The sequence below is a fragment of the Cetorhinus maximus genome, chromosome 3 (assembly GCF_964194155.1).
Source record: "Cetorhinus maximus chromosome 3, sCetMax3.hap1.1, whole genome shotgun sequence".
Classification (NCBI taxonomy): domain Eukaryota; kingdom Metazoa; phylum Chordata; class Chondrichthyes; order Lamniformes; family Cetorhinidae; genus Cetorhinus; species Cetorhinus maximus.
The window spans coordinates 122,084,149-122,105,878 of NC_135881.1; the positions used below are offsets into that span (position 1 = coordinate 122,084,149).

At 41.6% G+C, this 21,730-nt stretch overlaps 1 protein-coding gene across 1 annotated transcript in view; it reads left to right on the forward strand.

Moving 5' to 3' along the window:
- LOC144678871 (dynein axonemal heavy chain 11-like) overlaps window positions 1-21,730 on the forward strand; it is a 552,140-nt gene that overhangs the window by 409,437 nt on the left and 120,973 nt on the right. The window contains exons 63-65 of the mRNA XM_078538870.1: window positions 9,224-9,397; window positions 12,472-12,707; window positions 12,845-12,967. Coding sequence (XP_078394996.1) covers window positions 9,224-9,397; window positions 12,472-12,707; window positions 12,845-12,967 — 533 coding nt within the window. The remainder of the gene's footprint in view (window positions 1-9,223; window positions 9,398-12,471; window positions 12,708-12,844; window positions 12,968-21,730) is intronic.

Below are 21,730 nucleotides of genomic sequence, written 5' to 3' on the forward strand. Positions count from 1 at the left end.
AATGCACCGCATTGTGAGCTCAACTGACAATCTTAAATTGGTCATCGGCATAATTTTTAGCACACTGAGGATTATTTAGCAAATATTGTCCAATCATGTAATTACATTTAATGTTGGACACCGTGTTTTGAGTTTTGCAAGCATGGGGCTGGTTGGATACAATCTGTACCTTGCCCATTCGAACAGCGGAAGGGACATGCTGTTTGATACGATCTGCCAGTCATTGGGACTTGCAGCCTACATACCTAGTATCACATTGGCACTGAAATTCATATACCACATTACTCATTTGTGTGATAGGCAGAACACCTTTTTGGCTTGACAGCAGCATCCTGTTAATGGTGAATACCACTCGTGTTGCTACTGCATACTTCACCTGTTGTTCAAATTTTTTAAAGATACCTTGCCCTTCCAGGGTAGTCTGAGGTAGACTGGGCACTTCTCAGGGCTGAAAGTGATGGGCTTACTACCTAAGGCCTAAGACTATCAGCAGTAAACACAGGAGAGGAGCAGCCTGTGATTGAAGGAGCAGCACCTTGCAGAGTCTTCTACTGCAAATTACCTGTTTGACCTGCATTTTGAAACTGGCTTCGGGAGCCAGAGGCAAGCCGGGGGTTGGACAAGCGTAATTTAATACTATCCTTAACTTCCTGTTTGAGCCATGGATGGGTCTTACTTGCTGAGTTTTTATTTTTTAATGGAATGTATTTTTGTTGAACATTGTGAATTATTTATTTAAATGTTTACCTCTCTTTAGTTACCTCCATACTTTTTAGTCTATTTATCCAATCGATCTTAGTCAGTTCCCCCCTCATATCTATGTAATTGGCTATGTAATTCACAGTTTGTTATGGTGAGAATTGTTAGCCTAATACCATAATCAGTAGGCTACAATACCTTTTTTGATGAGTTATTCTACAAATCTACTACTCTCTGAGTTCTCTGCTTACTTTGAAGTTAGCTGTTCTTTAATGTTACTTTTGGTATTTGAATTCTTCACTGTATTGAGTAATTTATTTGGATCAATTTTGTCAATCCTTCATGATCACAAAAAAAATGATTTAGGCCATTTCAGTGTTTTGTTCATATGCATGCTGCAAACTCCATTCCCTATTCACCAATTCCACCCCCTCACCACTCCCTGGCCGCTCTTTCAACCTGAACCAGACTGTTTGCAACCTCCTATTTGACTCTGACTGAGCTTCTGAGCCAATATATTCTCTATCACTAATTTCTCCTACTTCCACCTCTGTAATATTGCCTGTCTCCACCTCTGCCTCAGCCCAGCTGCTGCTGAAAATTCATCTTGCTTTTTTTTGAATCTCCAGGCTTGAATATTTTGGTGCTCTGACAACCGGCCTCATATCCTAACTTGCTCCAAGTCTTATTCACCCAGCAACCTTGAACTTGCTGACCTACATTGACTTCCAGTCCAACAAGTCAAATTATGATTTGCATCCTTGTGTTCAAATCCCTCCACGGCCTCACCCTTCCCTAGCGCTGATACCTCCTCCAGTCCCATAACCCTCCAAGAGTTCTGTGATCATCCAACACAGACATCCCCACCCATTACCTCACCATTGGCATCCATGCCTTCCACTGCTCAGGCTCTAAACTCTGGAATTCCCTCCCTAAACCTCTCTGCCGCTCGACCTATCATCCTTAAGACACTCCTTAAAACCTACCTCTTTGACCAAGCTTTTGGTCACTTGCCCTGATATCTCCTTCTTGTGCTCAGTATCAATTTTCTGTCCTGTGAAGCACCTTGGGATGTTGTCGGTGGTTTATAAATGCAAGCTGTTTTTGTTGTTCTCTGCCCACAGCATCTGATTTTGAAAGCCAGGAACTGAAATTAATAAACCTGATTTGGCTCACTTATTCAAGTAAAAAAATGTTATTCTACTTACTGCTTACATTAATGCGCAAGTAACCACCCTTTGAGTTCTTTGTATTAGTGGTTTTTGTTTCTGCCCTCAGCAAAATTTGCAATATGTTTGATGATAAGCTTCAAATTAACTTCACAGCCTCTGTCTCCTTTACAACTAAGTCAAAACTAAACTGTGCAAGCCAAGCATTACATATGTGCCGATCAGGCTTTGTGACAAAGCTCCCAAGTTGAGTACAGGTATCCAATGGAATTTATACTTAGTCAGTAATAGCAATTATAGGAGGAATGAATTTGCAGTAAGTGTGATGGAGGTACAGTCAGCTTCTGTTCAGAGTACATTATTCAGAGTACATATATTGAATAATACAATTTGACCACTGGTAAATTTAATAATGTTTCTAATTTGTTTAGATTAGTTGGCAGACTACTAATGACTCAGAACATTAATTATGGAGCTAGTTTGAGAGACATAGCACATTTAAAACCTTTCAGTGATTTCAAGACAGATGATTTTGTCTATATATCATAGGAAAGCATTTGGATAATAAATCACATGGATGGACCCCAATATATATTTAATCATTAACTTACTCCCAGGCCGAACAGCTGCTGAAAATTAGAAAGGGTCACCTTAGACTAAATGACATTATGTGCAATCTATAATACATTAGGATGAAATTATAGTGATTTTTAACTGTCTGAAATTTTATTGCAGTACATGAAATAGCTCCTAAACCCTTGTTGCTAAAATGTCACCAATGATAAATTATGTAAAGATAACATGTTACAATTATTACAGCTCTAACTAGAGCCCAAATTGATGACCAATGAACATTTTCACTAAACTTCCAATGCCATTTACAAGATCAACATGTATACTTTATTGGTTATAGCCCACCATCCAGAGATGAAAAGAGGATAGATTAACCAAAGTACATCCTTTGCAAATTAATTGTTTCATAGCAGGATTGTTCTTCCACAATGATTTATTGAAATAGGCAGTTGTACATATAAAAATAAAGATAAAAATGCCAGAGGAGATATTTTCTGTGAAACTACACAAATTGCGATTTACTACATAAATAGTTGATTTAATTTGTATATTTCAAGACAAATAATAATTACATCTGCACACTCTTCCCAAAGTTAGTTATTTGAATATTGCCATAGTTACTTTCCACCTTCAGGTGTATGTATAGAATAAGCTATGACATAGTATTTCACAGACTAATTATGAAATAAATATTAACCGTTACATTTATAGATTGAGAGTTGAGAATTTGATCTACATTGATGTAGTCTTCAAGACCAATTAATGCATTCCTTGTTAGTTTTTATCTGTCAAACTCAGTATCATTTTATTCACCATAAATCTGAATGCTTAGTTTATGACAAAATGTAAGGCTCATCAAGTAATAGTCTTTATCTTCCATGATGCAACTGGTCATTTCGTACCAGTGAGTGTGTTTGTTTGTGTGTCTGTATTATAATGCAACTAAGAAAAACTAAGGGCCAGATTATCTTGGGGCAGGATATTGAGTTTGGCGGGCAGGGGGCGGGGCCCGCTCGCCGGCGCGTAAAATGACGGTACTCCCGATGTCACCCCGCGCCATTTCAATTTTCAGGTTGGCAGGGGCGCAGCCGAATCAGCTGTGCACCCGCCGACCTGTCAACGGCCAATTGAGGCCATTTAAAAAGTAATTGAAGTAGCCAAAGGACTTGCCCATCCAACCGTAAGGTTGGCAGGCAGGCCGAGAGCCCTGGCGGGCTTCAGAAAAAGCATGAAACCTCGTCCACGGGCAGCTTAGGGAATCCCCCCCCCGCCCTGGCGGAAGTCATACTAGGCGGGCCTTAATTGGCCCGCTCACATAAAATGGCGACATGCCCCTGGATCGGGTGTGCCCACATGCGCCTGCTCTTGAACTTTCGCCCCCAACGGGGGTAAAATTCTTCCCTTGGAGTCGAAACTCCTTTAAAAATGTTGGACAGAACGCAGATGCTGAAGTCCTGCCAGCATTTCTGACAGATCCAATTTTTGCCAGTGTGAGAAGGGAATCGGGTGGGGTTCACACAGACGGGAATCCTGAACTCCGCAGGGCCATTTTAACATAGTGCTGAGCTCAAGCAGACATAATTTTGGCTGGTCCAAAGACCTTAAATCACAGTGCTGGAGTCACTAATTGATGGAGCAGATGTTAACACCTTTAAAGGTCGGATTAAGTCTAAGTCTTATGATCTGAAGTTTTTAAAATCTCCCGCTCTTTAAAAATGAAAAAAAACAAGCTTAAGCTGTAAGTGAGAGTTAAAGAAACACTGTCTGCTGGACTGCTTTGATTGACAAGCCATTTGGTGTAGGTTAGAAAAAAAAATTACGATACGTTCATGCAATTTCAATTGAGGTCTTTGTTAACATTTCCCAAGGCTATTATTATGCCATTATAAATGTTTAGCTGAGTTTCAAAAGTTATAATTATCTCAAGGGAATTTGAGTTCACAGTTTGATTGATAATTTAAAGAGGCAATTAAAGGGTCAGCTATCTTTGATGTGGGTCTGAATAGAAGTTTGTTTTTATAAGAGATTAATCATTTGAGATTTAAAAGCCTTGATTGGGTTTCATGAACGGGAGTTTTTTTTCTCTATCAAGTTTGTAGGAATGAGAGCTGTATCACATTATTAGAAGTTTAATTTTTTTGATCTCCATGTGGCTCCTGAGGCCTACCATGGTGGATACTGAGTGAGTGGCTATGGAGATATCATGGGGACGATGAGAAACGTTGAGAGGTGGGTGGTGGGGAATGAGAGGATGTGAGGGGTAGAGAACCTAACAGCTTCTGAAACAACAGGTTAAAAAGTCCCAGAGCAACAAGGCAGGCCCGACTCAATCCCATCCCTGTCTCCCTGGAGGCGTAGTAGGGCCCTTTAAACCAAGGCAGGTCAGCTGAGCCAGGAAACTTCCCAACTGGAACTAACAACTTCGGTAGCGAAAATCCGGCCCTCTTATTTTTTATTCGTTCATGGGATGTGGGCATCGCTGGCTAGGCCAGCATTTATTGCCCTTGTTCAGAGGGCATTTTTCAAGGGTCAACCACATTGCTGTCGGTCTGGAGTCACATGTAGGCCAGACGAGGTAGGGAAGGACCAGATGGATTTTTTACAACAGTCAGCAATAGTTTCATGGTCATCATTAGACTTTTAGTTCCAGATTTTTTTTTATTGAATTCAAATTCCACCATCTGCCTTGCTGGGTTTCGAACCTGGATCCCCAGAGCATTACCCTGGGCCTCTGGAATGCCAGTGCAGTGACAATACCTCTACGGCATTGCCTCCCAATCAAAGTTTTTAACCTATTATATGAAAGAGGGTCATTTGTCATCAAGGATTAAAGTAGGTGCACCCTCTCTTAGATAATTCTAATCTTTATCTTATTGCCATAACTATGCAGTTTTATTCTGTGCGTGTATAGGTGGGGCAATGACCGAATATTATAAAACTATTGAGTGTTACAGCTCATATGATCCCTGTGTTAATAATTGCGATTTACCAGAAACTCTATATTTTGCTCAGTGGTATGACAGTGTAGCTTATGCCATTTTTGGAATGATTGAATTCCTAAATTAACTGTTTTTTCAATATGTTTGCCTGCTGCTCCTGCACACTCGATAGTGCAGAATTAAGGAGGACAAATGGGCACCTAAACAAAGTTGGGTCTGGGGTTATCAGAGAAATAATAGAACTAATCGTAAGGAAGCTTTGATTAGATTTCACAAATTTGTTTTCCCCTTCGCTCAAAGCTCTATGCCAGAATCACCAATTCAAAAATCCACTTATGCCATTGGAAAGCAAAACTCATTAAGTAAGAGATTTTACTTTTCAATTTCCTTCCAATAGAAAACATTAAGTTTGGTGAAATTAGATAAAAAAAGTTGGGTCTGTTTTTGCTTCCATTTTAGTTTTTTTTTAAGAAGAGTTTATTATTTTCATGAGTAATGCTGAAGTGAAAGATAATAGAAATTGTGGATCATGCAGCTTTAATAGTACTTAATGACAGTACTTAATTCTGTAAGAGTGTCATCTACAGCTGTTTGTAGTGTTATGGGAAACTGGGTCATAACAAGTATAAGACTATCTCCATTACCCTAGCAACGTGGATAAAACAATCAAAATATCTTGGAGTTTTCACATAGTGTGTGCGGCAAATTGTGGGTTGAGTTTATGGACCCAGCTTTAATATGAGATGATTATGGTACATACTTTACCTTAATAAAATCCAATGGATTTTACCATAGATAAACTAAAATTTTGCTGTTAAACTCCCTAAGCATATGACTGATGATGGTGTCTATGTCATTTTTGTCATGTATATCATGAAATGCCAGAGTTATCATTCTGCTGATAAGGTGTACCTTTAAGACCACAAAGTCTAATTGTTGTTCAGAAAACACTTGAGTATAATGGATTCACAGCCTTCTAACTTAGAAGCAAAAGGCCCACTAACTGATCCAAGCTTACGGTGAATTCATAACTGTATTGGGGTGAATCCTACTGTCACATTATTTCCCTCAAACTCCTGTTTATATGCATAGGATTATAGAATCAGATTTTCATCTTGATATGGATTGCTGAGAGTTCAAGCCCACTCAATCTGACATGCTTTGATAATTCTGATTAAACATTTAGGTCTAGATTTGTTTGAGAGAACTGGAACTGGCATGAGTAGGAAATGGGTCAGGGACTTATTTTGTCAAGGTTCCCATCTATTTGATGTTATCTAATTTCCTACTGGAGATGCACAATACATTTACCAATATTTCAGCATCCATTTACTAATAAAAAGAAAATTACGTAAAATATTTTACCTTCTGCAGTTTTGTAATTTGCTTCATAAAAAGGCTTCATAAGAGACAGATGTTTGTCCATGAGGTGCATTACCATTTGACCAGAAACTGAACTGGACTAGTCATATAAATACTTTGGCTACAAGAGCAGGTCAGAGGCTAGGAATTCTGCAACGAGTAACTCATCTCCTTACTCCACAAAGCTTGTCCACCATCTACAAGGCACAAGTCAGGAGTGTGATGGAATACTCTCCACTTGCCTGGATGAGTGCAGGTCCCACAACACTCAGAAAGCTTGACACCATCCAGGTCAAAGCAGCCCACTTGATTGGCACCACATCCACAAATGTTCACTCCCTCCACCACTGATGCACAGTAGCAGCAGTGTGTACCATCTACAAGATGCACTGCAGAATTCACCAAGGCTCCTTCGACAGCAGCTTTCAAACCCACAACCACTACCATCTAGAAGGACATGGGCAGCAGATAGATGGGAACACCACCAGCTGGAAGTTCCCCTCTAAGTCACTCACCATCCTGACTTGGAAATATATTGCCAATCCTTCACTGTCGCTGGGTCAAAATCCTGGAACTCCCTAACAGCTCTATGGATGTACCTACTCCACGTAGACTGCAGTGGTTCAATAAAGCAGCTAGGGATGGGCAATAAATGCTGGCCTAGCCTGTGAAGCCCACATCCCATGAATGAATTAAAAAAAACTATCATCAACGCATTCACGGAGGCGTATGAAACAATGGGCCTTAGGCTAAACGTCTAGAAGACAAATATCACCAGTGATGCCTCCACAAAATTCTGCAAATTCAGTGGCAAGATAGATACCCCAATATTAGTGTTCTCTCTCAGGCCAACATCCCTACATTGCATCGTCTGCATGCCTGACACAAAACTCCCAAAACAAGCTCTCTACTCTGAGCTTTATCACGGCAAGTGGTTCTCAGGAGGGTAGAGGAAGTGTTTTAGGGACATCCTCAACCTCTCCCTGAAAAAATGCAACATCCCCACCCATCTGTCAGAATCACTTACTCGAGACCACTCAAACTGGCGAAGGAGCATCCGCAAAGATGCCAACCATTTCGAGCGTCTTCGGCGGACCCAGGTGGAGGCCAAGTCCAAACAGTAGAAGGAGCATACCAAACCTGAGCTTCCCATCCACCCACCTCATCAAACACTACCTGCCCCATCTGTGGCAGTATATGTGGATCCAACATTGGACTTTTTAGTCACCTCAGGACCCACAACCCTAGAGTGGAAGAAAGTCATCCTTGGTCCCAGGGAAATTCCTAAGAAGAAGAAAATGTGAGATTAGTTACCAGCTTGACAATGGACAATCACGAATTCAATTATATCCATATAAAGCCACTTCTTATTGGCTGGTCACAGGTGAGTGGATACATCATTGTGAAGAGATCTTACATTACCTTATGAGAAATGAGAGAGGTAAAGGTACACACCACAAGACTGGATATCCTTGTAACCTAGTTACATATTTATACAGAATGAAAGCCAGAAACCCAAAGTTTTTTTAATTGTGCTAAATTTGGTCATTTGGTGAAGTCACATAAATTGGCAACTTCAGGCAACGAGTTTGATTTGGAGCTCATTTCTAGAGAAATAATATTCTTTTAAGATGTACCTTTATTAAATCAGCTTGAAGATTTCTAAATTGAATGCAGTAGAAAATTGGCTTTGGCAATGATAATGTTGTTGAATGATTTTGTGATATGTTATAAGTGAAGCATTTGTGTGCAAGTGTGTTGCTTTGTTATACAGTAACATCATATCCTATCTTCTATCACCTTGCATTCTCAGTTAAATGTGACTGCTTCATAATTGTCTACATCATAGTTAATTAATACAACAAATATTATATGAAGTTACATTATATTGTAGTGGAAACGGAGTTCTGTTTTTCATCTATTTTTTGCCACTGTTACCAAAATTGCTTTCAGCTGTGTATTGTGGAGTGGGGTGATTTTTATCATTGCGTTGATAGCAGCAACGTATTACATCAATAACATAATCCTTTGTTGTTAACATACAAGAGATCTCCAGTAATAATGGAATGCAGATTCAGGATTTTGTATTAAAATTGTAATAATTTAGTCATCGTTTTCTTGAGTTGTCTGCCTGAAGGCAGGTCCTTGGCAATCATTCACTGAACCACAGCAAATTGCTGTGATTTTATTCACTACAAGTAGAATGTGGAGGCAGGCCCCAAGTCTGCCTTAGCCTGAATGGGGATTGAACCCCATGCTTTTTGCATTAATCCAATCCACACACTAGCCATTGAACCAACTGTGCCCCCCCCCCCACCCCCCGATAGTTTAGTACTTAATGGTAATTATTAGTCTTAAATTTGTTTTAATGTAAGAAATAGAATAATCTATTTTTCAAAATTGATCAATTTGTTAATAAGTAAACCAAAACCAGTTTGTGTTTGCATAATGATTAATTCCAAGATTTGTTTATTTCCTCAGTCAGAAAATTTCCGCTGGGCCCAGTCTGTCCAGTTCTTTGAATCTCAGGAGAAGACACTATGTGGAGATGTGTTGTTGACAGCTGCCTTTGTGTCATATGTTGGGTCCTTTACCAAAGGATACCGTCAGGAATTGGTTGAGGGCATGTGGCTTCCTTTTCTGAAATCACTGAAGGCATGTTCTCTTTTATCCACTGTGTCAGTTCTTAACTGTATATCCTCTATTGTTTCATGCAGTGATGTGAAATTTGCTCAGGCACCATCAGTCACAGTGATACTATTATTTATCATGGCAGAAAATTAATACATTTCAGTTAAGAAATGCAGTAATAAGTGGCAATTGCGCCGCATGGAATGTGTCACTTACATGAATGTTCTTTTTGAATTTCATAGAGGTGATGTCATATTAAGAAAATATGTCTGAGAAAAAAGAAATAATTCACAGTGAAACCAGTGGCATAAGTTAGCAGTTTGTTTCTTAACATACTTTGCATTTAAAACCTAACATTTCTTGTAATTCTATTCATTTTAATTTAATGACTTTACTAACTTAGAATAGAAATCATATACTGAAGAGCTGTAAGATGCTTGTGTTGTTGCAATAACTCAAATGCAGAAGGACATACCGTGTATGAGAAAAAGATTACACTGTAGAGATCGCGATGTATTCTCGGTATTTGCAACAAGTGTGCAACATTTTGTTATTCATTAATCCTGCATAGAGATGAGCAACAATAGCATAATAGAAGGATTTTCAGACTGTTAGTGCAAGTTCCATCATCAATGAGTAAGTTTTTTGAGAAGTGAGTTCTAAAAGGTAAATGGGGGATCTTTTATCACTTTTTTGCTTGTTTCTCTGATGAAGGGGGTGTCATTCTTTTTTTGTTGATTTAGTCGTGCATATTTAATTTCTGTTATTACAAAAGCAGCCAAAATCTAAATTGGCCACAAAATGGCCAAAAGCTACTCATAAATAAATACCAGCAAAACAAGAAGAGAGAGAGAAGAGGGAAGGATCTGCCAAGTAGCTGCTAGTATTCAAACATCCTTTCCTGCTCAAGGAGTGAAATGGCATCCAACAGGTCATTCCAGAATCTCAACCTGTCTGACAAGTCAATGTTAAATTAATGATGTCCACCAATCATAGTATTTAGAGGTTAAAAAGATTAAAGATAAAAGAAAGTACACAGGTGATATCCACCTGTGCTAGAGCCTACAGCTCAGATCCATCATGTCACAAATCCATATTTTCAGACCCTGTGTACACAGGCCTGGCAATGACTGAGGATAACTGCCTCCATAGGCTCCGGTTCCATGTCAGCACAAAGACAGTTGCAGAGTTGTGCCATCTGCTGCAAGGAGACTATCAGTCAACTTTCACCATAGGGCAGGCACTGCCAATGACAGCCAAAGTCACCTACCTTTATTAGTTCTTTTCATGTTAGCATGGAATCATTTGTGTATTGTAGATCAGATATATTAAATGCAACTTCAGGGGCAGCACTTATATTATCTTCCCATTGGATAGTAATAGGAACATTACATGATTGCACAAAAAGAATTTCACAAAGTACAAAGTGGTCAATGTCTTGCTCCTCCCCTGGCAGCACTGTCTCCTCCATTTCCACCCCAGAAAATGAGTGTAGCTACAACAAACCTAATACAGCAATAGTAGATCTAAGTTTGATTTTTTTTTTGTAGAAGATGAGCAATTTGTTAGCCAGTAACCTGATTTTGAAAAGGAGAAATAATTTACTTGCTGTAGGGAAATTCAGCATAATTTTTAAAATATCATTTTGATGAAATATTATGGGCTAAAAAATAGTCCATGTTGCCTTTTGGCCGTAGGGGCCACGATTCACAACCTGCCCACACCTGGTCACATGGATGTGGGCAACATGTAAATTTGGTGCTGCCACCTCATTTACCTGATTGTAGTGTAGGGCTGAGCATCGCCTGTGCTCAGTGCCCAGCAGGGAGCCAAGCAGCATTTGCTAATAACATATTGTGCAGCCATCCTTCTGTTCTTAAAGAGAATTACAGAAGGCTGCTGCCAAGTACTATTTCTGCAATTGTAAACAAGGAAAATCAAACACCAGGGCAGAGAGAGGGTTCCAGGGGCAAGTGTGATGGTAGGAGTGGACAAGAGGAGAGATGCCATGGTTCTGCAGGGGACGAGGAGGCTTTCAAGAACTACCCTCAGAAGGATAGGGAGGCCACGGAGGTCAAAATGACCTCACATGAGTACACCGCATCTCCATCGTTCCATCACATCAGAAGTCCCTGACACTCAGGATTCACAACTAACACCCGAATACTCCACCTCGCCTGCATACATATTCCAGTGATCCCAGGTTCATACCTTGCTCCTGCTGCTTCCATATAGCTCCAGCTATTCAGTTGTGGCAGACACATCACCCAAATACAGTGCCTTACAATCATTGACATTCTTCCCTCTCTTTTGCAGTACAAGGTAACACACATTAGTAGGGAGCAGGGCAGAACTGGCAGGGAACAAGGATACCTTTATTTCCTGAGCCCAACGGAGGAGTTGGTTCTACACGTCATGGCGCTGGCTGCAGTAGAGCCTGTAGCATCCTGCCTCATACCCCTTCTCAACTCCCAACTCGCCCTCATCCTGCTATCTGACATAATGATCAAGCTGCAGATGGTGTGGCCAAGAACCTCTTGCTATCTACCCACCTCCCCCATCATTCACCCTGACCCTCCCCTTCTGATTTTGTATGTTCAGATACTCATCCACAGTGCACCAGGAGGAGAGAGAGCAATACCACACCACTGATGGAAAGGCTCTGTCACTTGATCTGAGACTCAGAGTGACCAGCTCAGATACTGGCAATCTGTGTCCCTTAAAGGCTATTATATTTAAGATGTTAAAATTTTATACATTTGCAACCTCATTAACATTTTTTTAAAACTTGAGGTGGGTACATTTCAGGCAGATTGGGTTCAGGTTTCAGATTTTTGAAATTTTAACCTAACCCATCCTATCCCACCCTCTTCTGCCCTTCATGGGATAACATTACACCAGAGAAACTAGTAGGCAAATGGAGAGAATTATGCCATTCCTTCACAAAAATAACCTTAAGATCTACTTTTGATGTATGATACTCTATGATTAACACACTGCCATCCAAATATGCTAACTTGCTGCACAGACTAACGTTCTAGTAGAGCATTAGAGAAAATCTTACATTGAATTGTTCAATTCCTTTACTGATCTCTCAGGTTTCCATACCAATAACAGAAGGTCTAGATCCTATAGCAATGTTGACTGACGATGCCACAATTGCAACCTGGAATAATGAAGGATTGCCCAGTGACAGGATGTCAACAGAAAATGCTGCTATTCTGACCAACTGTGAACGCTGGCCACTCATGATTGACCCACAGCAGCAAGGAATCAAGTGGATTAGGAACAAATATGGAAGTGAGCTGAGAGTTGTACGCATGGGACAAAAAGGGTAAATAGTCTGAAGATAACTTAAATAGCTGACTTGTTTGAAAAAAACAAAGCTTTTAATTTAAAGCATGTTCATTCTATTGTTCTTACAAATTAATTTGAACACCAAATGTGCATTCTGAATCTTTTTAAAAAAAGTTATTTAGACATCATTGAGCGTGCACTATCCTGTGGTGATACCGTACTGGTTGAAAACCTTGAGGAAACCATGGATCCAGTTCTCGATCCAGTACTCGGGCGAAACACAATTAAAAAGGGAAGGTGAGTGCTCTCAATGAATAAATTATTGATTAAGTTACTTAACCTAAATACAATAACCTATAGCATAGCATCTGCTATTATTCAGTTGCCATTTTACATCTGTGATTTGATGAAGTGTTTTCTCTCTGCTTTTTGCCTCAGCTATGCCTATTTCCTGTGTGTAAAGCAGAAGAAGAAGGGGTAGAGATCAATTATAGCAGGTTCCTACTCTTTTGTATCTTACATGCAATTTGAGAAGTTTTCCAAATGGGGAGAGCTGTGAAATTGTGCCTGTGATAGGAAAAAGCAATCAAAAGCCATGTTAAAGCAATGGAAGTATAGGTGTACCAGGCAGAATAGCCATAGTAAGCTTTTAATAATAAAGCATATGTACAGGCTTTGCCAACCATTCTCACTTCTGAGTCATTTGGTTGTGGGTTTAAGTCCCATTCCAGGAGCCAGATTTTCCTATAGTCATGGAGACTCCGGAGACTTTTAAAAATGACGGGACCTGGATACGGAAATCCGGCTCCCATTTCTGACACATCCATTTTCACAGGGTAGGGAACTGTGAAGTGATGTGACTCCCACATGTGGGAAACCCGAACTCAGCAGGGCATTGCTGGCATGCCAGCATTTGTTGCCCATCCCTAATTGCCCTGAACTGAGTGCTCTGCTAGGCCATTTCAGAGGGCAGTTAAGAGGTAACCACATTCCTGTGGCTCTAGAGCCACGTGTAGGCCAGACTGGGTAAGGATGGCAGATTTCCTTCCATGAAGGACATTAGTGAACCAAATGGGTTTTTATGACATCGGTGATAGTTTAATGGTCACCATTTCTGAGATAAAGAGGAAAAAACTGCAGATGCTGGAAATCTGAAACAAAAACAGAAAATGTTGGAAAAACTCAGCAGGTCAAACAGCATCTGTGGAGAGAAAGACTGAGCTAATGTTTCGAGCCCATATGACTTCTTCAGAGCTGACTGAGCTATTACTGAAACTAGTTTTATATTCCATTTTATTGAATTCAAATTCCACCAGCTGTCATGGTGGCCTTGGAACCTACGTCCCCCCAATGTTCCCGGGCCCCTCTCTCTCTCTCTCTCCCCCTATGATGTGCCAGGGCCCCTCCCTCTTTCTCCCATGTTCCATGGCCTGCCTCTCTCCCCCTGATGTTCCAGGGCCTCTCTCCCTCCCCACCATGTTCCAGGGCCCCTCCCCCTCTTTTCGATGTTCCAGGGCCCCTCTCTCTCTCCCACCCCACCCCCTACCGATGTTCCAAGGCCTCGCTCTCTTCCCCCCGGGGAACCCCACGATGAGCTTGATTTTACAGCTCTCTGCTGGTGCGTTTGAAGGTGGGGGCTTGTAAATGCAGCATGTGGCCTGCCTGCTGCCTTCCTGCCCACCCTGACCTGTCCCCCATTTTACAGGTCAGTGAAGGCATCAAGCAGCCCTATTGAAACCCTTGAGTGGTCAATTAATGGCAGCTTAAGTGCCTCAACCCACCCCCACTGCTAATTTACCCGCAGCAGGGAGAGACCCAGGCCAAGCAGTTAGCCCGACAGGTTTTACTGGACAAGCTTGTATCGGGTAAGAATAGGGCGAGGAGGTCCCTTGTGGCAATCAAAGGCATCCCCTTCCCGCCCCCCCACTTAACCCTCCCACCCTGGCACCTCAAACTTCACTGAGGCCTGCCAGCCAGCCCCTTACAATATCCCTGTCAAGACCCCAACCACACAACAAAACATTATCCACCTGATAGCTGTCATATGCATCCTTTTTCTGCTTTATCTTGCTCCCTATCACTGTTGTCATCAAGCGAACTCTGGATTTGTTTGTCTTATCTTTCCTCCTCATGTAAACGTACCTCAACTTAACTGAGTTATGCCCTCTTTGAAGGTAGCCCGTTATTCTGTTACAGTTTTGCTAACAAAGCTTTGATTCAAATTTATCTGGGTCAGATCTGTTTTTACCCCACTGAAGTTAGCCCATACCCCAATTAATTATTTTTACTCTGGATTGCTCTATGTGCTTTTCCATAACTAACCTAAAACATATTATACAATGATCACTGTCCACTAAATGTTCCCCTACTGACACTTGATCTACCTCATTCCTGATTCATTGTGTGATAGGGGTCTAGACGAGGTTTTTAGGGATCGTCTATTCTCCCAAAATAAGCTGCTAGAGTCTGTAGCTTCTCAAAACCAATACTCTTTATTTACAGCAAGTATGTGCATGTTTGGACTTCTACACGAGTTTGGAGCTTCTCCTCTTCCAGGTCTCTTTTACTTCTCAGACATGTGATCGGACATCATTATTACATCACTATCATGTATACTTCTGATGTTAACCCTTTACTCTACTTTTCCCCTGACCCAGATCCAGCCTTCCTCCTTAGACCAAAAACAAACTAGTCCAGAAAATTATCTTGAAAGCATTTCATAAACACGTCCCCCATCTGCCCTTTACACTATCACTAACCCAGTCTATATTAGGATAGTTAAGGGCACCAATTAAAACCACACTACAGTCCTTGCACCTCCCTTTAATTTCCTTTCAAATTTGCTTCTCTATAGCTTTACCACTAGTTAGTGGCCGATAGAATAATCCAGTGTAATGATACATCTGTTGTTGCTTAGCTCTAACCAAATGGATTCTATCCTTGACCCTTCTAGGACATCCTCTCTCTCCAGCACAGTAATGTTCTCCTTAATAAGTGTTGTATCCCACCTCCTTTCTTTCCCTATCTTTGCTGAACACTTTATGCCCAGCAATAGCTGTATTAGCCCTGCCATTTTTTGAACCAGTTCTCTGTTATCACCACAACATAATATTCCCAGATGGCTATCTGCATCTTCAACTCATCAACCTTATTTATCACACTCTTCGCATTCAAATTCATGCATAATAAACTTAATTTAGACTTTATTTCATTTCCTCTTATTCTGACCCCACCCAATACCATACTATTTTCTATTCTAGTGGTATCTGTCTCTCCCAATTTTCTGTGCACCTTGTTTTTCCACGCCACCTGGTACCCACACTCCTGCCAAGTTAATTTAAATCTTCTCTAGTAGCACTAACAAATCTACTGGCAAAGATGTTTATTCCAGCTCTGTTCAGGGGCACCCCATCCACCCTACATGGGTTCCATCTCCCCCAGAACTAGTCCCAGTGTTCCAGGGATCTAAAGCCCCTCTCCTGCACCATCTCCCAGCCATGCATTCATCTGTTCTATCCTCGCAGTTCGATATTCAGCACGTGGGAGTGGTAGTAGGAGTAATCTGGAGATTATTACCTTTGAGGTCCTACTTGCTACTTTCTTTCCTAGCTCCCTAAACTCTGCCTGAAGGACCTCATCCCTCTTTCTACCTATGTTGTTGGTACCGTTATGGACAATAACCGCTCACTGTTCACCCTTCACCCTCAGAGCGCTATGTTGCTGCTCAGTGACATCCTTGATCATGGCACCAGGGGATAACACATCTGGATTCACATCTGGAGCCATAGAAATACCTGTCTGTTCCCCTATCAAATCCCCTATCACTATTGATTTTCCAATTTTCCCCCTACCCCCATGCAGCTGAGGGAACTCAGACAAGTATACAAGAAGAAATATTGGGTGCGTGCGATAAGAGGATGGTAATAATCATGGGTGTTTTTAATCTACATATAAACTGGAAAAATCAGATTGGCAGTAGTAGCCTGAATGAGGAGTTCATAGAGTAGCACATTCTGGAACCAACCAGAGAGCAGGTTATATTAGACTTGGTATCGTGTAATGTTACAGGATTAATTAATGACCTCAGAGTTAAGGTAGCAGCGACCACAATATGATTGAATTATACATTGAGTTTGAAAGGGAGAAGAGTGGGTCTAAGACTAGAATTTTAAACTTAAATAAGGGCAACCATGTGGGGATGAAAGCTGAGCTGGCTGAAGTGAACTAGCTAGGGGAGAGATCAATTGAGAAGCAATGGCAGACATTTAAGGGTATATTTCAGAATACCCAGAATAAGTACATTCCTACTATGAAGAAAAATTTTAAGGGAGGGCCCATCATGGTTAATTAAAGAAGTTAAGGAAAACGTCAAACTTAAAGAAAAAGCATATAACTGTGCAAAGGTGAGTGGCAGGTCAGATAATGGGAAAGAATATAAAGAATGGCGGAGAATGACTGAAAGGTTAACCAGGAGAAAGACATTAGAGTATGAGAGGAAGCTCGCTAAAAATGTGAAAATGGATAGCAAGAGTATGTACATGTATTTAAAAAGAATAAGTAAAGTGAGTGTTGGTCCTCTAGAGAGTGATAATGGGAAGTTAATAGTAGATAATAAGGAAAGGGCTGATGAAATGAAGAAATATTTTGCTTCTGCCTTCACTATAGAGGATTTAAAAAACATTCTAGTAATTGCTATAAATCAAGAGACGGAAGGGAGAGAGGAACTTGGTGATTTCACTAGGGAAGTGGTATTGAGCAAACTGATGGAGCTGCAGACGGACAAGTCTCCATGTCCTGATGGACTACGTCCCAGGGTCTTAAAAAAGGTAGCTAATAAGGTGGTGGATGTGTTGGTGTTAATTTTCCAAAATTCGCTAGATTCTGGAAACGTTCCATCAGACTGGAAAATAGCAAATATATCCCCTTTTTTCAAGAAGGGAGGGAGGCAGAAAACGGGAAACTATAGGCCAGTTAGCTTGGCATCTGTCATGGGGAAGGTGTTAGAATCGGTCATTAAGGAAGTTATAGGTGGGCACTTAAAGAAACTCAAGGTAATTGGGAAGAGTCAGCATGGTTTTGTGAAAGCGAAATCATGTTTAACCAATTTATTAGAGTTCTTTGAAGGAGTAACATGCACTGTGGATAAAGGGGAGCCTGTAGACATGCTGTACTTTGATTTTCAGAAGGCATTTGATAAGGTGCCACATCAAAGGTTATTGCGGAAAATAAAAGTCATGGTGTAGGGAGTAACATATTAGCATAGATTCCAGCAGAAAACAGATGCATAAATGGGTCTTTTTCTGACTGGCAGGATGTGACAAGTGGAGTCCTGCAGGGGTCTGTGCTGGGGATCTGGGTGTCCTCGTGCATGAATCGCTGAAAGCTAGTATGCAGGTACAGCAGGTAATAAGGAAGGCAAATGGAATTTTGGCATTTATTGCTAAAGGAATAGAGTATAAAAATAGGAAAGTGTTGTTGCAACTGTACAAGGTATTGGTGAGACCGCACCTGGCGTACTGTGCACAGTTTTGGTCCCCTTACTGAGGAAGGATGTAGTTGCATTGGAAGCGGTTCAGAGGAGGTTCACTAGGTTGATTCCAGAGATGCGGGGCTTGTCTTATGAGGAGAGATTGAGCAGTTTAGGCCTATACTCGCTCAAGTTTAGAAGGATGAGAGGAGATCTAATTGAGGTATATAAGATGCTAAAGGGGATAGACAAAGTAGATGTGGAGCGGATGTTTCCCCTTGTGGGGCTTTCTAGAACGAGAGGCCATAGTTTTAGGCTAAGGGGTGGTAGATTTAAATCAGAGATGAGGAGGAATTACTTTTCTCAAAGGGTCATGAATCTGTAGAATTCACTACCTCAGAGTGCAGTGGATGCCGGGACGCTGAATAAATTTAAGGAGGAAATAGACAGATTATTAATTAGTAATGGGTTGAAAGGTTATGGGGAGAGGGCGGGAAATTGGAGTTGAGGCCGAAATTAGATCAGCCATGATCGTATTGAATGGCAGGGCAGGCTCGAGGGGCTGAATTGCCTACTCCTGCTCCTAGTTCTTATGTTCTTATATCAATGACTTAGATGAGGGAAGTGAAGGCATGGTAGCTAAATTTGCAGATGACACAAAGATAGGTAGGAAAGCATATGTGAAGGTGGCATACGGAGGTTACAGACGGATATAGATAGGTTGAGTGATTGGGCATAAATTTGGCAGATGGGATATAATGTGAGAAAATGTGAAATTGTTCACTTTGGCAGGAAGAATAAATAGGCTTGTTTCCACTGGAGGTTAGAAGAGTGAGGGGTGACTTGATTGAAGTATGTATGATCCTGACGGTATAGACAAGGTGGACACGGAAGGGATGTTTCCTCTTGTGGGTGATTGCAGAACAAGGAGGCACTGTTTTAAAATTAGAGGTTGCCCTTTTAGGACAGAGATGAGGAGAAATTTTTTCTGAGGGATGTGCAACTTTGGAACACTCTGCCTCAGAATGCGGTGGAGGCAGAATCACTGGATATTTTTAAAGCCAAGGTAGATAGATTCTTGTTAGGCAAGGGAATCAAAGGTTATCAGGGATAGGTAGGAATGTGGAATTCGAAACACAAACAGATCAGCCATGATCCTGTTGAATGGTGGAGCATTCTTGAGGGGCTGAATGGCCTACTTCTGCTCCCATTTTGTATGTTCATATGTATGTTCCAGGACTGAGATGATGAACCGCCTTCCTTTGTGTTAGGTATGGCTCCACCCAGCGGAGAGTTTTCCCCCTGATTCCCATGGTCTTCAGTTTTGCTAGGGCTCCTTGATGCCACACTCAATCAAATAGAAACATAGAAAATAGGAGCAGGAGTAGGTCATTTGGGCCTTAGAGCTTGCTCCACCATTCAGTATGATCATGCCTGATCCTGTGTCTCAACGCCATACTCTCGTTCTCTCCTCATACTCCTTGACACCTTTAGAGTCTAGAAATCTATGTCCTTTTTAAATATATTCAGTGACTTGGCCTCCACAGCCTTCTGTGGTAGAGAATTCCAAAGGTTCACCACCCTCTGGGTGAAGAAGTTTCCCCTCATCTCAGTCCTAAATGGTCTAATCCATATCCTGAGACTGTGACCCCTTGTTCTAGACCCTAGCCAGAAGAAATATCATCCCTGCAAACCAGTCTATCCAGCCCTGTCAGAATTTTATATGTTTCAATGAGATCTCCTCTCATTCTTTTAAATTCTTAGCCTCAGGGAGATCGATGCGCTCTTTTGCTCTCGGCTGAGGGAATCCCGCCCCCAACCCCCACCAGCCCCCCCACGCAGGGGGCGCATAGCGCTTCCTGGCGGACCTCAATTAAGGCCCGCCCACGTAAAATGGCGGCGCAGCCCCGATTGGGGGAGCCGATCAGAGGTGTGCCTGCCCGCATTCGCTTCTGCAGGGGGAAAATTTTTCCCATTGTGTTTTTGCGCCAAAAAGGAATATATAACTGTTGCAATGCATACATTCAAACCTTAAATATTAGCCGTGGCCTATCCACCATCATGTCTTTTAATAAAGTTGCCCAGTCTATCTTAGCTAACTCACACCTTCATAGTTCCCTTTGTTTAGGTTCAGGACTCTAGTTTCAGCTGAGACTACTTCACTTTACATCCTGGTGAAGAATTCTGTCATGTTATGGTCACAGTTCCCTAAAGGATCCCGCACAACAAAATTATTAATTAACCCCTTCTCATTACAGAATATCAAATCTAGGGTAGCCTGTTCCCTAGTTGGTTCCTTGACGTACTGGTCTAAAAAAAAATCTCATACACACTCCAGGAATTAATCTGCCACAGTATTATTGTTAATTTGGTTTGCCCAATCTCTATGTAGATTAAAGTCACCCATGATTACTGTAGCACCCTTGTTACATTCGTCTCTAATTTCCTATTAATGCCCTTCCCTACATTATCACTACTGTTTGGAGGCCTATAGACAACTCCTACTGATTTTTTTCCACCCCTTGTTCCTTCTTAGCTCCACCCAGACTGATTCTACCACTAGATTTTCTGAGCCAATATCCTCTCTCACTATTGCATTGATTTCATCCTTAACTAACAACGCCGCCCCACCTCCTTTCTCTTTTTGCCTGTCTTTTCTAGATATCTGGTACCCTTGGATATTCAGTTCCCAGCCTTGGTCACCCTGCAGCCATGTCTCCGTAATTGCAGTCGTATTGTACCCGTTTACATCTATTTGCTTTAATGTCAAGGGCAGCCACCCTTGCCTCACCTCTGGAGTTCTGCCCTTTTGTCCCTGTTTGGATCAAGGCTGCAATAAGGTCAGGAGCTGAGTGGCCTTGGCGGAAACCAAACTGAGCATCAGTGAGCAGGTTATTGCTGAGTAATTGCCACTTGATAGCACTGTCAACAACCCTATCCATCACTTTGCTGATGAGCAAGAGTAGACTGATGGGATCTTAGTTGCCCGGGTTGGATTTGTCCTGTTTTTTGTGGACAGGATGCACCTGAGCAATTTTCCACATTGCTGGGTAGACCTCAGTGCTGCTTCAGAGCTATTGCTGGAATGTCATCATGGCCCATAGCCTTTGCAGTATCCAGTGCCTTCACTGATGTGCTGCTCCCTTGTCATTGAGGATGGGGATATTTGTGGAAATGCCTTCTCGTCCCGTGAATTGTTTGATTATCCACACCATTCATGACTGGATGTTGCAGGACTGCAGAACTTAGGTTGATTCGTTGGTTGTGGGATCATTTAGTTCTGTCCAACGCATGCTACTTGTGCTGTTTGGCAGACAAATAGTCCTGTGTTGTGGCTTAACCAGGTCGACACCTCAATTTTAAGTATGCATGGTGCTACTCCCAGCATGCCCTCCTGCTGTCTTCATTGAAACATTGGGCTGAATTTTGCCATTGGAGAGCAGGGGGCGGGGCCCGCTCGCCGACACGCAAAATGATGTCATCCCGCCCCATTTAAATTTTCAGGAAGGCAGGGGCACAGCCAAATCAGCTGTGCGTCCGCCAACCTGTCAATGGCCAATTGAGGCCATTGACAGGATCATTAAAACAATTAA